General features: G+C 42.0%; 2 protein-coding genes across 2 annotated transcripts; both read left to right on the top strand.

The window, feature by feature from the left end:
- Positions 1-11,933: 11,933 nt before the first annotated feature.
- Positions 11,934-15,342, top strand: LOC117514410. Its single transcript, XM_034174844.1, has 2 exons — positions 11,934-12,209; positions 14,225-15,342. The coding sequence occupies exon 2, from the start codon at positions 14,239-14,241 to the stop codon at positions 15,043-15,045; it is 807 nt and encodes a 268-aa protein (XP_034030735.1). The 5' UTR covers positions 11,934-12,209; positions 14,225-14,238; the 3' UTR covers positions 15,046-15,342.
- A 5,369-nt stretch (positions 15,343-20,711) lies between these two features.
- Positions 20,712-24,507, top strand: LOC117514407 (sperm acrosome membrane-associated protein 4-like). Its single transcript, XM_034174842.1, has 3 exons — positions 20,712-20,951; positions 23,751-23,918; positions 23,994-24,507. The coding sequence occupies exons 1-3, from the start codon at positions 20,894-20,896 to the stop codon at positions 24,221-24,223; spliced, it is 456 nt and encodes a 151-aa protein (XP_034030733.1). The 5' UTR covers positions 20,712-20,893; the 3' UTR covers positions 24,224-24,507.
- The last annotated feature ends 1,498 nt before the right edge of the window (positions 24,508-26,005 follow it).

Here is a 26,005-nt window from a genome sequence, read left to right as displayed (position 1 = left end):
GCTGCTGCTGTTCTTTGTTTGCCTCAGTAATATCACCACATGCACACTTTGGAAGATTTATTCCATTCAGGAAGACTTAATTAGTTAATTCCGAATCCACCGGGAAGAATAAATGATGTTACAGTATTTGATATGTGGCCACAGGCTTTTGCACAAACAACAAATCTTCCCTCCCCCAAAGTCGAGTTTCTAGAAATTGTGCAAATTCTGACAGTTCTGGCACAGCAATTTGTGCATAAATGTGTACTTTGCATTATTATTGCTCATTTAAGATGAACAAAATCACCTGCTTAATTATGGGTTTCATCCATGCTATTAGTTAATTAAAAAATACTCATTTCCTCTGCTTCCAAAGAATCAGTTTGTTAATCACCGACCAAACCAAAGCCTAAAAATGAGTGGCTGCATCTGGAACAACTTTTTGAAATGAGGACCATAGTATGACTATTTTTGATGCCACATTGTTAAACAGCAGTAACAGGCGAGAAAAGAATCGGTCAAACAAATTTTGTCCCAGTGTCTGTGTAGGGAATGCTTAGAATGGCTGTTTCAAGGAACTCAAAAGTTAAACTCATGGATGTTAAACAATAATATGAAGTCTTTCTTCACATCACCTTTGACCTTCAAAGGTCAAATTATTACAGGTACAATGGGTGTCTTTTGGTTGCCCCCATTTGTTTGCTGAGGTTCATGGATCTGCATGTTGGTTTGGCACATTTTGTGCCAGATGACCTTCTTGATGCAGCTCCACGTGCACACAGAATGGGACCTTGAACCAGAGGCTCTCTGCTTGGGAACCGCTTGCAACCCCATGGAATTGAGGAATTCGAAAAAAACATTCAACTATGGTTACTATTAAACACTAATATGAAGACATGCATCACCTTTCTATTGTCACATGACCTTGAGTGACCGTGAAGCTAAGTTTTAGAATGTCTATTTAGAGTAACAGTGTTAATATGAAACACAAATATGAACAACTTTCTCTTGATCACTTGACCTTTGGCTTTTGTTGACCTTAAAAGGTCAATGTCAAGGTCATCATTGTTTAACTCAAAAGAGTTGAGAGTCAATATGGACATGACCCAGTGGAAGGGTTGTGTGTTCACTAAGGATGAAGTTCAGTTTGGGACAGAATAATGCTGTCTCTCAATCATGAAGAAATAATTTGAACATTCATTGTAAGAAAACACACCCCTGCACAAAATAAAATGTGCTTTATTACATGCACAACTTTTTCTGTGTAGGCTCTCAGTTGTCCAGGTGGTTTCCATAGTAGAGAAGCTTGAATCTTCGACTGGACTGGGTTGCTTGACGCGAGGATGTTTCTCTTCAAATCAGTCTTTTGGTCATGGTAATGACTCATTCACGTCATCAGGAGTGTTGTCATGGGAGCCGGCAGGAGAGGCGTCTGTCCCATCATTAGGAGGGACAGCTGCCCTGTCATTAGGAGGGTGCTAACTAGAGCACAATAGGTGCTAATTAGAGCAATTGTTTAGTCACTAGCCTATAGCAGTCTGCCTCTCAGTAGGAGGGGTCTGGTTAGGTTTAAAACTCCAGCTTTTGTGGCTTCTGTTTATTCTTCTCTACAAGAGTCAAGACAGAAGTCAGACTACCAGAGCAAGAATTTTAGCTGAGGAAGCTTCTGCGATTTGAAGCGAAACGTCCTCGCGTCAAGCAACCCAGTCCAGTCAAAGATTCAAGCTTCTCTACATGCACAACTGTGCAATTTATCCTGTGCAATAATTTTACCACATCTATACATACTTAGACTCACTGTATTCTATTTTTCACATAATCTATTCACATCAGTATTTATGCACCCACCGGCAAACACTGCAATATACTTTAGCTACTTTCCTTTAATGTAAATATTTTTCTTTAATACTCTATGACTCTTGCAGCTGCAGCGAGTTTCCCCGCTGTAGGATCAATAAACTTTATCTTATCTTAATATTGAGTTGTGTCAGGAAGGGCATTGGCGTAAAACCTGTGCCAAATCAACATGCAGATTCACCTCTGATTTGCTGAGGTGACCCCAAGTGAAAAACAAGGGAGCAGCTGAAGGGGCTTTGCTAGTGTCAAACATAACGGATGTCACACGCTCAGTGTAAATGGAAAGAACTGCTTCTCTGTGATACATTTAAGGTGCTTTACAACCATGGCTCATATTCACCAATTCAATTCACACACATCACAGCCTCAACTCCAGCAGCAACAACGTACCAAGGATGCTCTGGTTACAAGACTCTGTAACCCCTAGACAAGGATCTCAATGCTCAATGCTGACAAGGATCAATGCTGCTCCTGAACAGGACCTGTCTCACACGGTTTACTTGTCCACCTGCTCTACTAACAAGTGTTTTTTTTTTAAACTCTGGTGTTTCTCAGCTCTTGATTGGCTGAACACACCTGAGTTAATTAGCTGTAGATGAAGCACGGAAGGTTCCAAACTGTGCAGTTTCCTCACACCACACAATGCCTCAGACGTCACAAGCTTTGAGGGATCGTGCAGTTGGTGTTGACTGCAGGAGTGTCCACCAGAGCCGTTGGCTGTGCTTTGAATGTTCATTTCACAACTACAATCCGCCTCTAATGTTGTTTCCAACGGGTCTCACAGCTGCAGACCACATGTAACCATGTCAGCCCAGGAACGACACTCCAGCTTCTTCACCGAATAAAGCTCTTTTTTCCATGATCAACTGCACATTTTACACTGACATTTTATTGTAACCCTGTTCAAGGCACATCTGTGCAATAATCCTGCTGTTTAATCTGCATCTTGATGTGTCGCACCTGCCAGGTGGCTGGATTACCTTGGCTAAAATGAAGTACCCTGACATGAATTTTAACAAGTTCACAAACACAATTCAAGGAGTATAAACTTTTGTGTACATAGAAGTCTTCAGCTCATGAAAAACTGGAGTGAAAACAACAAAGAACACCTCCGTTTTGGAGTGTCAGAGGACACGTTGGGACATGCCTATCTTGGCTTTCAGTGCTTACCAGTCGAGTGAGTATAAGAGAAATTGTGGAGAGCTGGGCACTCAAAAACGGAGGTGTTCTTTGTCTCGCTCCATCAGCGAATCGGTCCTGACGCGCGAAGCCTCCGCGCAGCTTTCCATGACAAAATCTCTTGTTAAAAGTGAAATCTGCCGGAAAATGGCTGATGTCCAGCTCTTGTGATAACCAGAGAAATTGCACACGATGGTCCCGGAGCCATACAGCAATCCGTTTAGAAATTAAATGGTGGTTTCTGCCTGTCGATCGCAGCTTGGAGCGCTGCGCGCCGTGCACCATTGTGGGGCCATCCTGAAAGCGGTAGTAACACTCCGTAATCTCTGTGAAGCCCATAAAATTTTCACCGAAAGCCATGTGAATTTTCTGAATGGTTTCCAGCTGCCTGTCTCTAACAGTTTCTGAAAAAATTCTTATGGAACAAAGCCCAAATCATTCCGCCATTTCCACGTAAAAACATATGAATCAAATCCATATATTTTTTGCATAAAATAAAAAGGTCGGATACTTTTCCGACCTTTTTATTTTTTTCAAAAACCATATGGATTTGAATCACGTGTGATTGCATCAGCCAAGCTTGAACCTTCGTGCGCATGTGTGAGTTTTTTCACGCCTGTCGGTTGCGTCATTCGCCTGTGAGCGGGCTTTGTGTGAGCAGTGGTCCACCCCTCTTGTTGTTTTTTTATTGTGAATAAATGTCTGAATGATTTGGATGTCTGAACTCCTCCGCACGTCTGTCTCAATGTGCCGAAAAGGTGCTGATGTCCACGTCTTTTCACAATTCCTGTGTTAGTCAGACGACATACCGGATCAAGACAGCGTCCAGTTTAGAAATGAACGGCACATTCCACTGTTACAGGAGTTTTTGTCATGGAAAGAGGAGCGGAGGAATTCCGCGTGTCGCGGTGGAGCCGCATGGCGCAAAGCAACGCCGTGATGAAGCCTCACAGGACATGTTCGGGCATGTCCAGCTCATGCTCAATTTCTCGGATAATCACACGACTGAAAAGCAACCGACAGCCATCTGAAATCCACCTTTAAGCCGTCCTGTGAGACCAACACGTAGGTGGTTTTGTGCCGCGTAATGAACGACTCCGTGGCGCGTCCCTCCACTTTTCTTTCCATGAAAAAAACTCCTGTAACAGTGGAATGTGCCGAAAAAGTGCTGATGTCCACACCTTCTGCCTTTTTGTGAAAGTCAGATGACGTCCCGGATCAACAAAGCCTTCACGTTGGAAATGATCTGGTTGTTCCAGTGGGGTTGGAGCCTGTCGATGGGGGCTGGGAGCGCGCCACACTCTCAGCAGTTGTGGGCGGTCTTTAAACCGTCTGGATCACTCCTTAATCTGTGTAATTCCATAAAATCGTCCCTGAAAGCCATATTAATTTTTCGAACGGTGTCCACCTGGAGGTCTCTCACAGTTTCTGGAAAAAAAATGATGCAGCAAAGCTCCAAATCGTTCAGACATTTATTAGCAATAAAAAAATGACGAGAGGGGTGGACCAGTGCTCACACAAAGCCTGCCACAGGCGAATGACGCAACCGGCAGGTGTGAAAAAACTCACGCATGTGCACGAAGGTTCAAGCTTGGCTGATGCAATCACACGATTCAAATCCATATGGTTTTTGAAAAAAATAAAAAGGTTGGATACTTTTCTCACAGACCTCGTATACATGTGTAAAATAACACATATATAAAATCTGCTTCAAAATTAAGAACAAGTTCTTCCATGTTCTTCCATGATGTTGGGTCTCCTAGAGTCAATACCAACAAGAACATTAAATTTAGTACAAGTTTTGATAGCTGAAGGCAATTATTCAAATTGGCAGGGGTGGTGGCCAAGTGGTTAATGCGCTTGGTTTCAGTTCAGAAGGCTCCGGGTTCAAATCCCACCCCTGCCACATTTCTCCATGTAATGTGGAGTTGCGTCAGGAAGGGCATCTGGCATAAAACCTGTGCCAATTCAACATGCAGATCCACCTTGGATTTGCTGTGGCGACCCTGAGTGCAAACAAGGGAGCAGTTACTAGCTGTTAATGGTAGTGTTAGCAATTGTAGCATAGTTCATTTGAATCAGTTTTAGCTTCTTTGGTTTGTGGACATTGTTCTGCCACTCATGTTCTTTGTTGGCTGTGGGTTTTTTTTTTTTTTTACACACAATTTCTAATGTCCATTGTGTGTAATTTGTCCCACTTTCCCACTTTGTCCCCCAAGCAATATAGCGCAAGTTTCTTTGCCTAGCTACCTGACTCACGTCATAAGATCACTGACAAATAAATAGAGATGACTGGTCATTATACCAGAAATTTTAGATGTTTTTCTTGGGTAAGTAATTTTAATATACGAGGTCTATTAGAAAAGAAACAGTTTTATTTTTTAAAAAACTACATGGATTTGAATCACGTGTGATTACATCAGCCAAGCTTGAACCCTCGTGCGCATGCGTGAGTTTTTTCACACCTGTCGGTGACGTCATTCGCCTGTGAGCACGCCTTGTGGAAGGAGTGGTCCAGCCCCCTCATCGGATTTTCATTGTCTGAGAAGTTGCTGAGAGACTGGCGCTGTGCTTGATCAAAATTTTTTCAGAAACTGTGAGGCACATCCGAGTGGACACCATTCGAGAAATTCAGCTGGTTTTCTGTGAAAATTTTAACGGCTGATGAGAGATTTTGGATTGTTTCTATCGCTGTAAGGACTTCCCACGGAGCGGGACGTCGCGCAGCGCTCCGAGGCGACGTCGTCATCCTGTTTCAAGCTGAAAACCTCCAAATTTAAGCCTCTGTTGACCCAGGACGTCGTGAGAGAACAGAGAACTTTCAGAAGAGGTCGGAATCAGCAGTTTATCCAGACATTCCACTGTTAAAGGAGATTTTTTTAATGAAAGACGTGCGGACGGATTGGCCCGGGCGCGCCCGCCACAGGAAAGACACCTCCGTGTTGATAACCATTTGTAAAATCCAGGCGGCTTTTGGTGGCTTTCAGTTGAGTGAGTATCTGAGAAATTGTTTAACAGCAGGGCATGTTCCAACTTGTCCTTAAGGCTTCCAACGGAGGTGTTTTTCCTGTGGCGGGCGAGCTGCGCTGGCTGCGAGCCAACGCGCCAATCCGTCCGCATGTCTTTCATTAAAAAAAATCTCCTTTAACAGTGGAATGTCCGGATAAACTGCTGATTCCGACCTCTTCTGAAAGTTCTCTGTTCTCTCACAACGTCCTGGGTCAACAGAGGCTTAAATTTGGAGGTTTTCAGCTTGAAACAGGATGACGACGTCGCCTCGGAGCGCTGCGCGACGTCCCGCTCCGTGGGAAGTCCTTACAGCGATAGAAAGAATCAAAAAACTCTCATCAGCCGTTAAAATTTTCACAGAAAACCAGCTGAATTTCTCGAATGGTGTCCACTCGGATGTGCCTCACAGTTTTTGAAAAAATTTTGATCAAGCACAGCGCCAGTCTCTCAGCAACTTCTCAGACAAAGGAATTCCGACGAGGGGGCTGGACCACTCCTTCCACAAGGCGTGCTCACAGGCGAATGACATCACCGACAGGCATGAAAAAACTCTCGCATGTCCACGAGGGTTCAAGCTTGGCTGATGTAATCACACGTGATTCAAATCCATATGGTTTTTTAAAAAAATAATAAGGTCGGATACTTTTCTAATAGACCTCGTATTTTAATATAATTTTAGATTATTTATTAAAGTTTAATTTATGCTTTTTTGCAGTGCTTTCAAACAGGAGGCAAAGCTCTTTCTGCAGGTACATGAAAATTCAGTAAGGTATATCTTCTATATACAACCCCTGGCAAAAATTATGGAATCACCAGCCTCAGAGGATGTTCATTCAGTTGTTTAATTTTGTAGAAAAAAAGCAGATCACAGACATGACACAAAACTAAAGTCATTTCAAATGGCAACTTTCTGGCTTTAAGAAACACTATAAGAAATCAAGAAAAAAAGATTGTGGCAGTCAGTAACGGTTACTTTTTTAGACCAAGCAGAGGAAAAAATATGGAATCATTCAATTCTGAGGAAAAAATTATGGAATCACCCTGTAAATTTTCATCCCCCAAATTAACACCTGCATCAAATCAGATCTGCTCATTGACATTGACCCTATGTGTCTTTTTGCAAGGAATGTTTTTGCAGTTTTTGCTCTATGGCAAGATGCATTATCATCTTGAAAAATGATTTCATCATCCCCAGACATCCTTTCAATTGTCCAAAATATCAACATAAACTTGTGCATTTATTGATGATGTAATGACAGCCATCTCCCCAGTGCCTTTACCTGACATGCAGCCCCATATCATCAATGACTGTGGAAATTTACATGTTCTCTTCAGGCAGTCATCTTTATAAATCTCATTGGAAAGGCACCAAACAAAAGTTCCAGCATCATCACCTTGCCCAATGCAGATTCGAGATTCATCACTGAATATGACTTTCATCCAGTCATCCACAGTCCACAATTGCTTTTCCTTAGCCCACTGTAACCTTGTTTTTTTCTGTTTAGGTGCTAATGATGCCTTTCGTTTAGCTTTTCTGTATGTAAATCCCATTTCCTTTAGGCGGTTTCTTACAGTTCGGTCACAGACGTTGACTCCAGTTTCCTCCCATTCGTTCCTCATTTGTTTTGTTGTACATTTTTCGATTTTTGAGACATATTGCTTTAAGTTTTCTGTCTTGACGCTTTGATGTCTTCCTTGGTCTACCAGTATGTTTGCCTTTAACAACCTTCCCATGTTGTTTGTATTTGGTCCAGAGTTTAGACACAGCTGACTGTGAACAACCAACATCTTTTGCAACATTGCGTGATGATTTACTCTCTTTTAAGAGTTTGATAATCCTCTCCTTTGTTTCAATTGACATCTCTCCTGTTGGAGCCATGATTCATGTCAGTCCACTTGGTGCAACAGCTCTCCAAGGTGTGTTCACTCCTTTTTAGATGCAGACTAACGAGCAGATCTGATATGATGCAGGTGTTAGTTTTGGGGATGAAAATTTACAGGGTGATTCCATAATTTTTTCCTCAGAATTGAGTGATTCCATATTTTTTTCCTCTGCTTGGTCTAAAAAAGTAACCGTTACTGACTGCCACAATCTTTTTTTTCTTGATTTCTTATAGTGTTTCTTAAAGCCAGAAAGTTGCCATTTGAAATGACTTTAGTTTTGTGTCATGTCTGTGATCTGCTTTTTTCTACAAAATTAAACAACTGAATGAACATCCTCCGAGGCTGGTGATTCCATAATTTTTGCCAGGGGTTGTACATACCAATTCCAAGGTTAAGAACTCTACTAGTGTATACTAAAGTATATCTAAATATCTAAAAAAAAAAAAAAAAAAAAAAAAAAAAAAAAAGAAGAAGAGTAGAGCCACTTAGGTGCCTGGTCTTGAGAACCAGGGATGGTAGGTTACGAATGACCAATGACCAATTTTTAATTTATTATTTTTTTAAAGCAGTTTTACAACACAGATGCAAGAACCAAATGGTTAAAGATTGTGGGTTCGGCAACCTTTTGCTGTCACTGACAGCACTTGCAAGATGCCCTCTTTGGTCATATGAGGGGCAAGCAGGAGTGGCATACAATATGTCACAGAAGTCCATAATGAGTCATTTAAATTCTTAAAGTTTTTTTTATATTAGGGGACATTTTCCATGTACAGTCATATGAGCATGGGACTTTAACATGAAATCCCACATATATATATATATATATATATATATATATATATATATATATATATATATATATATATATATATATATATATATATATATATATATATATATATATATATATATGCGTGTGTGTGTGTGTGTGCGTGTGTGTGGTTACAGTTTTTCTCAATTGCTAACACACATTTCTCAAAAACTGCTCTCTTTTTCTCTAAACTGTGAACACAAAACCCAGTTTTCAAGCTTCATTCACAAAACCACAGACTCTTCTTGCAAAACCAAACTTTCGCCTCAAAACATTTCAATCTGTGCTCAAAACTGAACTATGTTGTCAAATCTTGCCCAGACTCAATCAAAATTAAAAACACTACTGAGCAGTCTCTAAACGCTACATAGAAAAATAGAAAATACAATGTTCAGGACATGAAGCTGTAGAAACAAATGTTTATTGTTCACTGTAGGCTAAATGCAGGTTGCAAAACAAAAACCCTGTGCATTTAGCACTCGAACATAGTAAAAAAAAATACAAATACAAATAACAGAAATCCTGTGCATTTACACATAGCACTTGTACAGTACAAAAACTAACAAATCGTGCATTAGCACTTGTATACAGTAAGCCTACATAGAAGGGATGGTGGCCAAGTGGTTAATGCACTTGGTTTCAGTTCCAGGTTCAAATCCCACCCCTGCCACATTTCTCCATGTAATGTGGAGTTGCGTCAGGAAGGGCATCCGGCGTAAAACCTGTGCCAATTCAACATGCAGATCCACCTTGGATTTGCTGTGACAACCCCGAGTGCAAACAAGGGAGCAGCTGAAGGGACTTACTATACAGTAAGCCTACATAAAAATAAAGTACAAAAATGTACATGGAATACTAGGCCTACAAACAGTTAGACTAACCCTCCATTACAATACTACAGTACATTGGCACAGTGATGTACTGAAGCATATATTTACTTACAGTATACTGTGGTACAGTAGTATAGTCATACAGTAATTCCTGTCAACATTTACATATTATAATGTCAGAAAAGGTAATGACCAGTTCTCTTCTCTAAATCTTGGGATTATGGTGGACACAGTGAATCTACTGATGTTTGGTTGGACCCTTTGACTGGCCTCCCTCATGCTCATACCATGTACAAGAACACAGTCAATTACAGTAGCTCTGATTTCATCAGGTAATATGTACGTAGCAAGGTGAAGTCCAGATTGAAAAGACGTTCCTGCTATCTTGGCTAACGGGGAATTCTCCTTTGGCTGGCCACTTGTGGCCAGGACGGTGGTGGGATTGAACCCCAGACTGCTCGAACTACAGACCAGAACTCTACCAGGTCAGCCAATGGGGAATTCCCTGTTAGCCAAGCTAGCGGGAACGTCTTTTCAATAGGGACTTCACCTTGCTACATATCTCCCCTCCATTTTTGACTTTGTCCCAAAGTCAGCGATGCATTTAAGCATGTTCTGTGACTATACACATCCTGCCGACAACGCCGATTGTGACCGTAGGACTTTCGTGGCCGGGACGGTGGTGGGATTGAACCCCGGACTGCTCAAACTAAAGACCAGAACTCTACCAGGTCAGCCAAAGCAGAATTCCCCATTAGCCAAGCTAGCGGGAACGTCTTTTCAATCTGGACCTCACCTTGCCACATGTATATGTTGCGGACATGACGAGTGAAGCTCTTCAGGATCTCACAATGTCATTTAGGTCCTTCAGACTTTGTTTTTGAGTAAATGCTTTGGTGGAGCATGAGCATGGCTAAAATATTTCAGCTTCTGGGGGGGGGCTTTATGTTAGAAAGATTAAAAAGAAAAATAAGATTATAAAATCAAACCTTCACTGTGCCTTGTGACAGAATCACTACAGTGACTGGTCCAAGATGGCGGCTGCATTTCTTGTGCCACCCTGCTCAGCATGCCGCTCTCTTTGGAGCAACATCTCTGCTATTTTGGCATTGTGGGATAGCTCACCCACAGATTGAGCTCACTGGACTACTTTCGCCTAACCCAGTGCCCGGTTCTTTGCAAAATGGCGCTGAATTTGTCGACATGAGAAGTTGCTGCTTGATGAGTGTGAGTATTGACTTACGATCATTTAGGCATAAAAACACGAGATACACAAGTTCTTGTGCCAAATATCACAATTATCTGGGAACTACTTTTTGCACAGGAATTCATCAAGCACATCGGCCGCGGTCGTGTACTAACACAGAATATACATAAACTATAGAAGTTCAGCCAAAATGAGAGTGTCCAATTTTAGCTTGTCATAAACTAAGCTAGTGGCACTTGTGAGAGTATGTTCTTGTGCCTTAGCAACCAATGCGGCGTCTACTCCTCTTTATAATGTCTATGTGCATCTATCGTTAGCCTTGTGATAGAATCACTATGATGACTGGTCCAAGATAGCAGCCGCATTTCTTGCGCTTCAGCAATCAATGCGGCGTCTACTCCTCTTTATAATGTCTATGTTCGTCTACCATCGGTTTGTGGCTTTTTATGGCTTTTTACGACAACGGTTTGTGGCTTTTTCCCCACTGGTGAGATTTTTTTTTTTTTTTTGTGCCATTTGCGGTTTGTGCCTCTGTCTACCATAGAGCGAGCCGCCATTGGTATTACTGTTCTTTGTCTTCGCTGACCACTTTGACCATCTCTCACATTTCTATCCATTGTCGTGCCTCACAAACCAGTGCTCTCTGAATTGGCTGATATTTGTTCCCTCACATCAATTTTGAGTTGTTATGTTCAACCGGTGACACCAGTGTGACAACTGTGTTTGACTTTTGACACCTGTGCTCACCATTATGCAACACAGGTGCATCACAATGAAAATGTGTTGGCAAGTTTTGTCTAAACAGGTGAAAAGTGGTTATAGTTTTGCCAAAAGAGTGACTGATTCAGTCAGTGGGTTCAAGCAACTGAGCATTTGGTTCAAGACAACAGGGTTTGGTGTTTTAGCAATTGAGAAAAAAAAACTGTAATAAAACAGATTTCACGCAATATCTTTAAATAATTCACTGAAGGCTGAGGTTTTGGGATGCGGAGGGCTGCAGCAGAAAGATGCATATTTATATTTGACTTTGTGTTGTGTGATGCTCACATTCTTTCACGTTTTTGCGTTTCATTGCATTCAGCAGAGGACGAGGATAAACTGTGGGACTGATGTGGTCCACAGACAAGATTCCCACGACCCCTCCTCTGAGAGAGAGAGAGAGAGAGAGAGAGAGAGAGAGAGAGAGAGAGAGAGAGAGAGAGAGAGAGAGAGAAGCTTTGCACCACTTTGAGTTGTGCTGTTTTTTTAGTCTACAAGCTGCATCGCTGTTGCGCTTCACGCTGTAAATCCAAAAAGGATGAAATGAAAACCCGACTTAATCTGCAGAGGAATTACAACAAAGTGTGGATTTAAACCAAAGTGACCGAGAGAAGAGAGAAACACAGAGCACTCTGGGGAAATCTGGATGTTTTATTTTGATAATGCAGAGGAGACAGTTTGCGTCCAAAGAAAGGCAAGTACTCCGTGTTTAAACTGCGCACGGTTCCTGGTTCGGCGCTGCATGCGCACAAAAAAAAAAAGAAAAAAAAAGATGACACCGCGCCAAAAGCAGTCCATCATCTCTATTTCAGTCCTGTTGAATCACCTACACGATTAGAGGGATACATTCATTTATGGATTCAATTAGAGCCCCGCGAACGTACGTGGCTCCGGTTCCGATCCTGACTGCAGTAGTATCCGGATCAGAGAGCTCCGGATCAGTGTGGACAGACCGGGACTGCAGCAGTCACGAGCCGCAAACATCTCATTAACTCAGTCTGATTAAAAGCGCTGCTGCTGCCGGCTGTGGCTCATCCAGAGGCGCACTCAGAGCGCAGGGCTCCGCCAGCACAGACCCGCACCCCGACACCAGCACATGGCTCTTAGCTTCAGAGCTCCGATATGAAGAAAAGTTTCACAATTTATCCCACAATGTTGAAGAAAGTGGCCGGACTGAGACCTATAAGGCAAGATCATGACATCTTGTCAACTCTCACGAGTCTTGGCTGGTCTCCGTTGTGATCTGTTATTTGTGTTTACACCAAGCTTGCATGCCGATAGAATTGTGTGAGTGAACAATATGTTAATATCCGCGATCATTGACGCAATCCCGTGCAGAGTCAACTGAGAGTCTATTACGATGTATCTGTTAAATGGTTGCACAACTTGTGCGAGTGTTTTGAACAGTTCAGTACACTCGCACACCTGCTGGAGACCAATGGGGAGTGATGGCGACCAAGAGGGATCTTCTTTCCGGCCATGGAGACTCCATTGTGACCAGCCTGCTACCCGGAGTCAGTGAGAGTGACGGCAAGCAGAGGCTGTGGACTCGGTGTAAACGGGGTGTATCATTCTGTCTGTAACAAGCAATATTCAGATACTACAGTATATTTATAAAACAAGGTTATCTAAGGTGTCAACCTGGGTTCAGGCTACCTGATCTACATTGTCCCAGTCCACCCAGGTGTAAACGGGTACCAGCATTGGCAGTCGTGCCATCCACTGCTTCATGCTATGGAATGTGGGGATAAGCACCGGCACCAACGATCCTCAAGGTCCATAGAGGATTCTAGGCATCCTCTACTTCATTTAATGGCTCATTTCTGCTCCACTTCCACACATAAATCTGTGTGTTTCAAACGGTTTAAGCATCACTGTCCACACACATCTGTACGTCATATTTGTTGACATAGATGTTAAGAAAAATGTCCACTAAATGCCACTGCAGACCCTCCTGAATGTTTCTGGAAAAATCAAACATGGTGACAGTTTTTCTACCACCCGTGATTTCTGGAGGTATCACTCCATTTTGTCCATATCTGCAAGCTTTTCAGAAAATGAAGTGATGAAATGATGAAGTGATGAAATGATATGGAGGGGGTTGGTCATTAATTAAAGGTTGGTGGTTCAGTCCCAAACACATCATGGAGGAACTCCAGATTGTTCTTTGTCCCAACAAAATAATACTTTTAGTGGCAAGAGCATCCTGTCAGAGGATGCTCTTGCCACTAACAAGGCAACCTCATGGAATCCTCCGAGTGACCTTATATACAAGGTCGCTGGCTCAAGTCTTGGCTGGGACGGGTATTTCATGACCCTCTCCTGCTCATTCAATAGCAAAATATTTGCAGAACGGATTTCAGAAAGGCAGAGATCAAAACGAACTGGCCACCCTACCTCAAACTGTACCTTAGGAGGAAGTACATTCATTCAGATCCACCCCAGAATGTAGCAGACTTTATTCCAAGATAGATTTTCACCAAATTTTAATAATCTTGCAAATAATAATTAAAAACAGGTCTGTTCCTTTTCATAGCTCTGCCATGCCCACAAAATTGTTCCAGGTCACAGCATCTCAGCGAGTTTTATATTTTGAGCAACAAACCAACAAAGGGGCGTTTGAAAGCGTCGCACTTAGCTGAGGTGACATCACTCTCACGTTGCCTAATTCTTGTGTGTTTGCTCCCTTTTCTTGTTTCGTGTGTCCAGTGTGACTCCAGAGAATGACAGCAGCCAGTCCTGTTTGTAGCCCCGCCTTCTCGCAGTCAACCCAGTCATCTCAGCAACCCGCCTGCATCCCAGCATGCCACAGACACCTGAGAAAAGGCAAAAACCTCCAGACCAGACTCCACCTGCGCTCCGCCCCGGGCGTGTGGCTCCTGCTGGGCGTTGGCGTGGTGCTGGTTGGAACGAGTGTGGCGGTAGCGGGTTATATTTCCGCCGCTCCCAAGCCTTTGGGCGGCCGCAGCGGCTCACACATTGAGAAGATGAAACTGGCGGGGCCTGTAGTCATGGGCGTGGGCCTCTTCATCTTCATCTGCGCCGCCACGCTGCTCTACGAAAACCGAGACCGCCAAGTCCTCAGACTGGAGACGCCTGACGAGTTTGAGGATCTGAAGGTGGGAAATGAGTGGGAGGAGTCACAGGAGCGGTGGGAGTGCAAAGATGGACAGCAGGGATACTGGGGCCCTCTGGCCCACACACTCCCCCTCTCAAGCCCAAACTGGGACCCTCCCGCTCCTCGTCTGCCCTGCAAGAACATACACAAGATCAACAGGAGGCTGTTACCACCCCCTCCACCGGATGCAGAAGGAAAAGGAGTGAGAGAGGAGGTGAACAGAAAGCAGGAGGGAGCAGAGGAGCAGAGGGAAGGAGGATCAACCCTGCTGACCCACGTTCTGCACCACAAGGAGCCGACGCCTCACCCTCCCTCCCCCTGCCCGTCTCAGTCGCACTCCTCTGTCTCCTCACGCTCCTGCAACTCCAGCGAGATCAACTTTAACATACGGATGGGCTCTCCTGTCCCATGAGCAGCGGACCGCCGTCCGACCATTCATCCCTCAGTAGAGACATCAAACCGTTGGTCGCGTGTTTTAGTGCCTCTGAGTGGTGCCGCAGCTTTTGAACAACTTTTCTTCTTCTGCTTCCTTCTCTGACTCTGACTCACCCACGTTTTGGACGACTGAAGCTGTTTGAAGTCCACTCAGAATCCTCGCACTGCCTAAATCCCAAACGCCACTGCGTATTTGCCCATATTTGGACACGGTGAGGGTGCCGTAGTTTGAGATGGATGCACTCAGTCGCTCTGGCCTCTCGCTATCGTTCCGTCTCTCTCACACACACACACACACACACACACACACACACACACACACACACACACACACACACACACACACACACACACACACACACACACACACACACACACATCGTCTCTGCGGAGACATGGCATCTACATTTGCTGTCTGGAGAGCTTTGGCTAAGAGGATGACACAGATTAAGTCTGAAATGAGTGTATAATCTAATCTCACACGTAGTGCAATCTGTTTCTTATCTGATCAAATTGTGTCTCAGTGTACTGCGCCTCTCACTCTACACCTACAGCTGCTCTATAAATACCAGTTGGTGCAAATACAAGTGTGGATTCAAATTCAGCAGTTACAACTTTAATCATCATGATCATCATAATAATAATAATAAAATAAATTCAAAGGCTACATTCACATAACAAGCTGAAGTGATCTGAATCTCTTTTTTCGTGCCTGCATGTGACAGATCACATCTTTTCTAGATTTGGTGCTTGGTCTGATTTGTTTCTGACCACTGGCAGAGTGAGCGCTGTGAGGTTTCTTTTTTTTTATTGTCTCTGCCTCTGTAAATGTGGCCATTACTGGCATCATCATGCAGTGTTATTATCTCACACCAGTTAAAACAAACACGGAGTACAGCAACAGCACCGATGGGGATCAGTGGAGAAATGTCGAGGCAGCGTATTAAATATGCAGTACCGTACTAAAACTTCAGAATGCCCATTTCCCCATAATGAAAAAATGCTGCAAAAATAAAGAAATGCTCTCAAATATCAAATAATTTGCAATCAGTAAGCACTAATGGCTAAGATAATGTAAGACAAGTGCTCATTAGGGCAGCTTCTTCCCTCCTGCTTTCCACCCCAATTGAAATAAGTTGCCTTTTACCATCAGATGAGGGGGCATCAGGTGCCAGTCTCAGTTGGGACTTGAACAACCAACCTTCACCACAGAACAGGCTACACAAAAATATCTTGTGTTAAGAATGAAATTATCACTGGTACATTATTAGATGCTTTCACAAGAAGATTGTGTTGATCAATTTATTATTCAAAGTGATCATGTATTCTTTAAAGTGAATAAGATCTGCAATAGTTTTAAAGCTCCGCTGAGTAAGATTTAGTGTCATCTAGTGATGAGGTTGCAGACTACATTATGCCATTGCCGGTCACGGTGTCATTTCCATTCACGTTTTCGCTTCTTTGGTGACGGGATTTGTGCTTCTTTACCTTCTCTTGTTATAAGTAATATGTAGAATCCTTCATTTCACAAAAATGAGGGGTCTCAAACTTGTTAGCCTGCACATGCAACCAGTACGCAGTGTATAGGAGCAACTCCTGACTCCTCATTTCTCTTCAGTCTTCCAGCCACACTGCAAAATGTGAAAGGTGGAGTAAGTCTGTCCGTTTTAAGTTACTGTATCAACACAGAGGTGCTACATGGGGGCCTCCATGTTGATATGAAGGGATCATTCTAAGTTTATTAAAACACACTATATTACATTTCTGCTAAGAAACACCCCTAAAATCTAAAACACCCTAAAACCTAAGAAAATTCTGTTACTTGGACACATTCTAGTCATGTGCAACCGATGTACATGTTTCAGTCATGTATTTCATTTTTTCAGTGTAGCTTTAAAAACTACTTCCTTTAATAACATATATAACAGTCTGTAACATTGCTTTCAAGTACTTTTAAATCTCATATTAGGTCTTTTACTGCAAAACTAGGAAAGATTAAAAACAACAACCCATATACAAAAACACGCCTTTTGCAAATGACTGTATATGAAATACATTCATGCCAAGCTTGAGGTAAATATTAACATTTAAGTAAGAAATGTGCTGCTTAAAATATGGATACGCCAATATGTGGAAAATCATAAAGCAAAGAACAGTAATACCCGCGACCACCGGATAAGTGGTTGAAGATGACATGAGGCAACAATAATGAATTTCAAACAAATGACTGTAATCACCATTATGTACAAAAGCAGTATCCACAATAGGCTGAGTCTTTGAGGATCAAAGATGTGCAGATGATCTCCAGTTTGTCAACAAATGTGTGAGAAAAATTATCAAAATAACAATGTTCCTCAAAGATGAAGGGATATGCATATTTCTCTTTCTTCATGTCAGGCCAGGCATAGAGCTGCCTGCTACCGGTAGCCATGTAACCTGGTACCACCTGCCGCATGGGTCAGGGCATCAGTGACTAAACCCAGAACCACATCTAGGCTCCAGACTAGATGTGGAGAGCGAGACTGGACATCCTGGTGGAACCAAATAAAATGTCCACCTTAAGGTCTGTGGTCGATCATAGCCAGTGCATGGTGACAGGCTCCTCCCCAAGAGCAGTGATAAACATACCTATCATCTGGTCAGTCGCTGCAAGAGGAATTGGCTCCAGTCTGTCTTGGCCTGCCCTTGCCACTGAATATGTCAGTTACTTCCAAGAATGTGCTGTTAGTCTGTGCAAAAGCTAGCAGTACTGTAAATGTTTGCAAGCAGCTTCAATTTCTCCCTCAACAGTACAAAAATATCATTAAACAATTCAAGGAATCAGGAGGAATTTCAATGCGTAAAGGGCAAGGGTGCAAGCCGAAGCTCCACACTTGCGATGTCTGATCTGTTCATTGATCAACAGCTGACATAACCACACGGGCAAGGGATTACTTTGGAAAAACACTGTCAAGCACTACAGTACGGACTAACATTCACAAATGTCACTTAATGTCTCTGGGCTCAGAGGCATCTGGGTTGTATCATCACAGTGGAAATGTGTATTGTGGTCAGATGAATCAGTATTCCACATTTTTTTTTTTTTTTTTTTTGGAAGAAATGGACACCGTGTGCACCAGATCAAAGATGAAAACGACCATCCAGACTTACCAGCAACAATTCCAAAAGCCAGGGGCTGTCATGGTGTGGGGTTGTGTCAGTGCCCTTAGCAAAGGTAATTTATAAGTATTTACTGTTTTTGAGTTATCATGTTAACAAATTGTCGAGGAAGCACTCTTTCATTTATCCATCTATATGATCACTCACTGCATTTCACTGGGCATTTGCATAAGATTTTCCAAAGCTTAGGAATAAGATATCTTTTCTACAAGTATGTTAAATGGTATGTCCAGCTCCCAGCCACAAGGGGGTGCTAGACAGCACCTACATCAATGTGGATTGTGGGAAAAACCAGCCTCAGCATCAGAATACTTAGGATGTACTAAATGTTGTTAGCTAACTATTAATATAGTACATACTAGAAATAAGCAAGCGAGTCATAGGGACACACTACGCTGTTGAATTTTACCTGTCCTTTGATCCCACAGATAACGTGTATGCGCCTATCATCATATGGAACAGAAATTTCTATTTTGCATTCAATTTTCCAGGGAATTTGTTTAGTTGCCAGGCTCTAGATGCATCGTGGGATAGTGTAGTGTATTCCGTTTGCACACTTTGGAGGTAGCACTTCATTCTTGTACTGTTCAACCACCACTAAATGCCTTCTGAGTATTCGGATACCCTACGGATTGTGACATACTGCTTTTTGTATGCTAGTAAAGTATTAGGATGTAGCCAGTGAAAGTTTAAATACTGGAGACAGTGACTGTGACAAGCAAATCAATTCAGGTCACTTCTCTGTTAATGTGAATGCAGCCAAGGATTTCTCCGTCTGAAATGTACTGAGGTTGGATCTAGAAAAGATGACTTTTAAAAGGAAACTGTGAATGACACTGTTATGAGTTAATTCTCACACAGCATGAGTCGTACAACTGAAGTCACACACTCCCACCATCTTGACCTTTCCTCTCTTCTCTCTTCATCATCTCATTCCTACGCTTGACTCCAAAACGAGGAGCTCCAGCAGTTACACATCTCACCCCTTGTGGTGTTGTACGGAAAAGCAAATAGTAAAAGTGAGGTCCAACGCTTCAGCAAAACAATTCGGAGTGAAATGTTTTCAGGTACGATGAGAAAAACAGAGTGTTTGCCCAGGCTGAGGTAAGGCTAGAGTTTTTAATTATCCCAAACATTTTCTCCCACAGCCTCTAATTACACCAGGGGATCAGTCTGAGGGTTTTATAGGTGCTTTAGGACTGCGGAGTATTTCCTTGTTGTTTTGGCCCATGCTGGGTTTTTGCCATCCAGATGACGACTGAGACTGAGGATGACAGTAATTTGCAAAACCACAGCCACACATTTTACTCCCTAAAAACAACAGGCGCCAATGGAGGATTCTCCGTCGGAACAATGCTGTCGGATTACATGCCGGATGCATTTTTCAGTAACGGAGATGAAACTCTTTTTGTGACTGAATCTTGTAATGTCCTGCCAGACTTCTTCGCACTTTTCTCTCGCACTCCTCAGTGGGAGATGCTATCATGTGCTTACATTTAGAACGAGTCGACAGAGCCAGCAGCAGGGAGAAATTCAGCCTCGCAAGCGGCATGCAGTTTTATTGCCTGCCGATAATCCGTAAGATCAGATTTAAATTTAGATGTGGATGTGAAAGCTTGTTCGAATCCAACACTTAACCTATGAAGTGTTTCTGTGCCAGACAAAACAAGATTTATTTAAGTGCATCCTCATATGTGCACATCCATCTGTGCTTTTCTCTGTGTTACACAATTCAGCAGCAACAGTGCACAGATACATATCTCGGCAGACGGACACGAGGCGCTAAGCTCCTTAGGCCCGCGCTGACTCAGGACACATGCGATTTCTTGCTTCCTTCAGGACATAGAAGAGCTTCTGCTCTAAAAGTGCTGAGTGTCTGAAGACCAACTGGGCTGAAAAAGCCAGATTATTTAATGGGTGTCACTGCAGGAAAAAGACTCTGGATGTCTCTGTGACGCACCATGACAGTCACTTTGAAGCTTCAGTTCAAAGAAACGATAAACCGCATGAGATTCAATCAATCAATTTTTTATATAGCGCCAAATCACAACAAACAGTTGCCCCAAGGCGCTTTATATTGTAAGGCAAGGCCATACAATAAATATGTAAAACCCCAACGGTCAAAACGACCCCCTGTGAGCAAGCACTTGGCTACAGTGGGAAGGAAAAACTCCCTTTTAACAGGAAGAAACCTCCAGCAGAACCAGGCTCAGGGAGGGGCAGTCTTCTGCTGGGACTGGTTGGGGCTGAGGGAGAGAACCAGGAAAAAGACATGCTGTGGAGGGGAGCAGAGATCGATCACTAATGATTAAATGCAGAGTGGTGCATATAGAGCAAAAAGAGAAAGAAACAGTGCATCATGGGAACCCCCCAGCAGTCTACGTCTATAGCAGCATAACTAAGGGATGGTTCAGGGTCACCTGATCCAGCCCTAACTATAAGCTTTAGGCAGGTATAAAATCATTACGGATGTCAAGTTCTTACACAGATCTTACAGGTGAGATTTTCAGTTATTCCTCAGCTGTTGGATCATCTGCAGCTTTTCAGAAACTGTGATTGGTCCAGAACAACAACAGGTGGATCACTGGCTAATCTAATCTCAGCCCCGTTTCCGGTCCACTCTGCAGTCTGCACGGTGCCGCCTATGAAAGAAGTACTGTGCTGAAATGAAAGGGGTACGACTATGCTGTGTTTTTGTCATCATGGTGCTCGCGCCTGCTCAAGGTAAGACACCAGCACTTATTAAACAGAGACAAAATATTGAGTTACAGCTAAGAGGATAATAATAATAATAATAATAATAATAATAATAATAATTAGTATTACTGGTTGATTGCTGTGTGCAACTGATTCTACTGAGTTTCACAAAAAAAAAAAAGATTCATTCATTATTGATGGGGTTTCAGTCACATCTTTGCACATATTTATGGTAGAACCGTGCCTTAATGTGGCACAAGTTAATGTTGTGACTCAAAACTCACGGGAGAGACTCTCCTCACTACTCGCATCTGCTCGATCACCTGAGCTCACTAACAGGATGAGAGCGAATATGGAATGTGAGTCTCACTGAAACTCATGCCGAGCTGCACGTTGGTCCTTGTCCAGCAGGAGCCTTTTCCCAGGCTGCTTCATTATCAAGCATTATTTATATGATTGTGCAACTGAAATTAAACTCTACAGTGCAAACTAAAAGCTGCAAAGTGCTTATGCTGAGAGATCATCAAAACCCAAAAAGATATTTAATTTGTAATGATTAAAAAAAATAAAAGAGAGACATAAGAAAACCTCACATCTCCCTAGCTGGAAACAAAATCAGGCATTTTTCCATGTTAAATAAAAATAGTTCAGAGCTATTTTACTGCCCGTCAGCTAATTAATTAATCAACTAATTGTTTCAGCACCGGCTTGTAGCAGCAAATCCAAGCATTTGGCAACGGAAAAAGTTCTGAACCCTGGGTCTAAGATGCAGATTGAGACGTGGTAAATCCACAAATTACCTTGATAATAGCATTACTTTGTGTTTAAATGTGCTGTCTTTATTGTTCACTTTACAATTTAAATGAGTTTAAATTGATTTTCAGTCACATTTATGAAAACTTTCTGTTCATCTGTTTTTTATTCAGTTGTTGCTTTCACATTGCCACATGTTTTATCATCAAATGTTCAGTTTGGGAAGTCTTTCCCAAGACTGTCTTTTATGGGTTTAAGATGCTTGTTGGTTGGAAATTCTAAGGGCTATTTTTCAGTTTTCTGACTTTTTTTCATTACATTAACTCATTAATGATGAATCAACAATAATGGTCACACAAATAAATAACCAAATACCTTTTAGTTGCAGTTTAGCTGTCCTACTAAATATATTTGTAACTCTATACATGTCCTGAAATGGGTGGTTGGCATAAATATGAAACTTCCCTACTCCAAATTCTACTGATTTTGATTTAACTTCAGTATGTTTGCTTGATAAAAACATGATGGTGCCCTCAAACCTCAAGCAATCCATAAATAATACAAGTCATCCAATCAACAAACAGATTCCAGACTGCTGGGGAATAAACAAAACATTGTTGAGGTCCTAGAGAGGCTTCGCTGAATACATTTGGAGTCTGTGCTGAATAATAAATATGTCCAACTTACGAGTATGATTACATAAGTGCTTTAAATTCAAGAAACATAGCCATAAATCTGGAATCTGTGTTGTCAATAACAATGCATTACTATATAAGGGCTGAGTGGATCCTTGTCATTTGATTGGTGCTTTGTATGTCACGTGACATGGATTATTCATCCCATTTGTGCTGCGTTGCATTTATTGTGCAATTTGGTTCTTTACCATGCAAATTTGGTTCCATATTTTGTACCATTGTATGCTGTGACCACTGCACATTAGTGGAGGCAGTGTTTAGCTAAAAATGGCGGAGTTTGCTTTGCTGTCGGATGATGATTCGAAGGAGCTAACACACACACACACACACAAAACAAATCCAATACGCTGTAAACCATCTGGAGGCATGAAGAGCTGTAAGGATGAAGTTCGGATGAAAAGCTGGAATAATTTCTGACGTAATCTTTCACTGGACTGAAGAAGTACACAAAGCCTTTTTTTTTCTTGAAGTCAGTGCACGCCATCATGGACTGCAATTATTTTTGAACTTTTTAACTAACTGAGAACAATTTTTATACTCCTATTTAAAGTTCGTGTTGGATTGTTTATGTCAAAGCACCAGTGATGCACACCAAAATATAAGTCCCTTTTCTGTTGTTTATAAATGAATAAAATATCAAATTACAAGGATCTATTTTAGCTGTTATATAAAACAAATAATGAATGTTTTTACATTCTTTCTCACACACACACACACACACACACACACACACACACACACACACACACACACACACACACACACACACACACACACACACACACACACACACACACTCATCTTCAACCGCTTAGTCCAATCAAGAGCGCGAGGCGGGGTACACCCAGGACAGGACACCAGGGCCACAAAACAGACAAACAAACACATTCACACCCACTCGCATACCTATGGGCAATTTAAAGATTCCAAACAACCTAACCCGCATATTTTTGGATGTGGGAGGAAACCGGAGTACCCGGAGAAAACCCACGCAAAAATGGGGAAAACATGCAAACTCCACACAGAAAGGCCACAGGCAGGAATTGAACCCATGACCTTCTCACTGTGAGGCAAGAGTGCTAACCACTAAGCCACCATGCTGCCCTACATTCTTTCAATGGTACAAATATTTCATGAGGCGAAATTTCACCTCATGAAATATTCGTACCTTTGAACTCATAAACATTCATTATTTGCATACTATGAGTCGCCTTCATGTTTCATGTTCATTTTGATAAAACACCGGACATGATTAACCATATTTGTAGAGACTTGTGACTGTGCGTCAATATTTATCTGTTAGAGACTTCATTGGCAACAGGTTTTGTTAGAATGTGCTGGTAAAACATTGCTGAATCTGTCTCTTTGGGATTCTCAGGTGAGGAAGAGGAGCAGCTTGAGCTCCTTACGGAAATGGCAGGATACGAGGAAGAGCAGGAGCTTCTGGGGTGTTTCCGATGCGACCTAGGTTTCTGGGACGCTTGCTACACAACGAAAACCAACTGCAGCATCGGGGAGCATTGTTATACAGGGCGAGGGAAGGCAGGTGTGTGAGAGTTTAAAGGTCACTGGTAATAATGTGTAAAACGTTACACCCGTTGCCCTCTCTTTGTCTCTTCAGCTGATCTTCTGGATGTGAAGACGTTGGGCTGTGTGAAGGCAGAGGAGTGTGATGTGGTGACTGCAGTGGAGCTCTATGATAACAAAACCATCTTTGTCATGACTAAGCACTGCTGCAACACGCCTTTCTGCAACGCAGCGCACAACCAAACAATCAACACGCTTTCCTATCTCACTCCGACTCTTCTAACTGTGTGGCACCTCGTGCACGGATTAACAGGATCACAATAATCCACGTGCGTCTACCTGTACTGTGAAAACATGCATACAAGCCACACCATAATTTTCATGTGTTACATACATAGCAAGTTTTTAAAATATATTTAATATTGTGACATGCAATATTTCAAAAGTGGCTTTCAACACGTTTTTGTTACAACTTGAACATTTTTAAATGTTTTTTAAACAGTATGTATTTTAGTGTGACATTACCATGTATATTTGGGACATCTAAATGTAAATCTTATTTGTTAGTAGAACATTAGTAAAACCTTAAAATAAGATGAGATGATTTGATTCTACAACCCCTGGCAAAAATTATGGAATCACCGGCCTCGGAGGATGTTCATTCAGTTGTTTAATTTTGTAGAAAAAAAGCAGATCACAGACATGACACAAAACTAAAGTCATTTCAAATGGCAACTTTCTGGCTTTAAGAAACACTATAAGAAATCAAGAAAAAAAAGATTGTGGCAGTCAGTAACGGTTACTTTTTTAGACCAAGCAGAGGAAAAAAATATGGAATCACTCAATTCTGAGGAAAAAATTATGGAATCACCCTGTAAATTTTCATCCCCAAAACTAACACCTGCATCATATCAGATCTGCTCGTTAGTCTGCATCTAAAAAGGAGTGAACACACCTTGGAGAGCTGTTGCACCAAGTGGACTGACATGAATCATGGCTCCAACACGAGAGATGTCAATTGAAACAAAGGAGAGGATTATCAAACTCTTAAAAGAGAGTAAATCATCACGCAATGTTGCAAAAGATGTTGGTTGTTCACAGTCAGCTGTGTCTAGACTCTGGACCAAATACAAACAACATGGGAAGGTTGTTAAAGGCAAACATACTGGTAGACCAAGGAAGACATCAAAGCGTCAAGACAGAAAACTTAAAGCAATATGTCTCAAAAATTGAAAAATGTACAACAAAACAAATGAGGAACGAATGGGAGGAAACTGGAGTCAACGTCTGTGACCGAACTGTAAGAAACCGCCTAAAGGAAATGGGATTTACATACAGAAAAGCTAAACGAAAGGCATCATTAACACCTAAACAGAAAAAAACAAGGTTACAATGGAAAAGGAAAAGCAATTGTGGATAGTGGATGACTGGATGAAAGTCATATTCAGTGATGAATCTCGAATCTGCATTGGGCAAGGTGATGATGCTGGAACTTTTGTTTGGTGCCTTTCCAATGAGATTTATAAAGATGACTGCCTGAAGAGAACATGTAAATTTCCACAGTCATTGATGATATGGGGCTGCATGTCAGGTAAAGGCACTGGGGAGATGGCTGTCATTACATCATCAATAAATGCACAAGTTTATGTTGATATTTTGGACAATTGAAAGGATGTTTGGGGATGATGAAATCATTTTTCATGATGATAATGCATCTTACCATAGAGCAAAAACTGCAAAAACATTCCTTGCAAAAAGACACATAGGGTCAATGTCAATGAGCAGATCTGATTTGATGCAGGTGTTAATTTTGGGGGATGAAAATTTACAGGGTGATTCCATAATTCTTTCCTCAGAATTGAGTGATTCCATATTTTTTTCCTCTGCTTGGTCTAAAAAAGTAACCGTTACTGACTGCCACAATCTTTTTTTCTTGATTTCTTATAGTGTTTCTTAAAGCCAGAAAGTTGCCATTTGAAATTACTTTAGTTTTGTGTCATGTCTGTGATCTGCTTTTTTTCTACAAAATTAAACAACTGAATGAACATCCTCCGAGGCCGGTGATTCCATAATTATTGCCAGGGGTTGTATTAAGGAGTAAACCCC

This window comes from Thalassophryne amazonica, chromosome 7, assembly GCF_902500255.1.
Source record: "Thalassophryne amazonica chromosome 7, fThaAma1.1, whole genome shotgun sequence".
Lineage (NCBI taxonomy): Eukaryota > Metazoa > Chordata > Actinopteri > Batrachoidiformes > Batrachoididae > Thalassophryne > Thalassophryne amazonica.
This window is presented reverse-complemented; position numbering and strand designations above follow the sequence as displayed.

Bases quoted from the DNA above. Each gene is read 5' to 3' on its own strand.
- LOC117514410 (XM_034174844.1), top strand. From the start codon at position 14,239: ATGACAGCAGCCAGTCCTGTTTGTAGCCCCGCCTTCTCGCAGTCAACC.
- LOC117514407 (XM_034174842.1), top strand. From the start codon at position 20,894: ATGAAAGGGGTACGACTATGCTGTGTTTTTGTCATCATGGTGCTCGCG. The intron at 20,952-23,750 runs GTAAGACACCAG...TGGGATTCTCAG, and splicing joins GGTGCTCGCGCCTGCTCAAG to GTGAGGAAGAGGAGCAGCTT. The intron at 23,919-23,993 runs GTGTGTGAGAGT...TTGTCTCTTCAG, and splicing joins TACAGGGCGAGGGAAGGCAG to CTGATCTTCTGGATGTGAAG.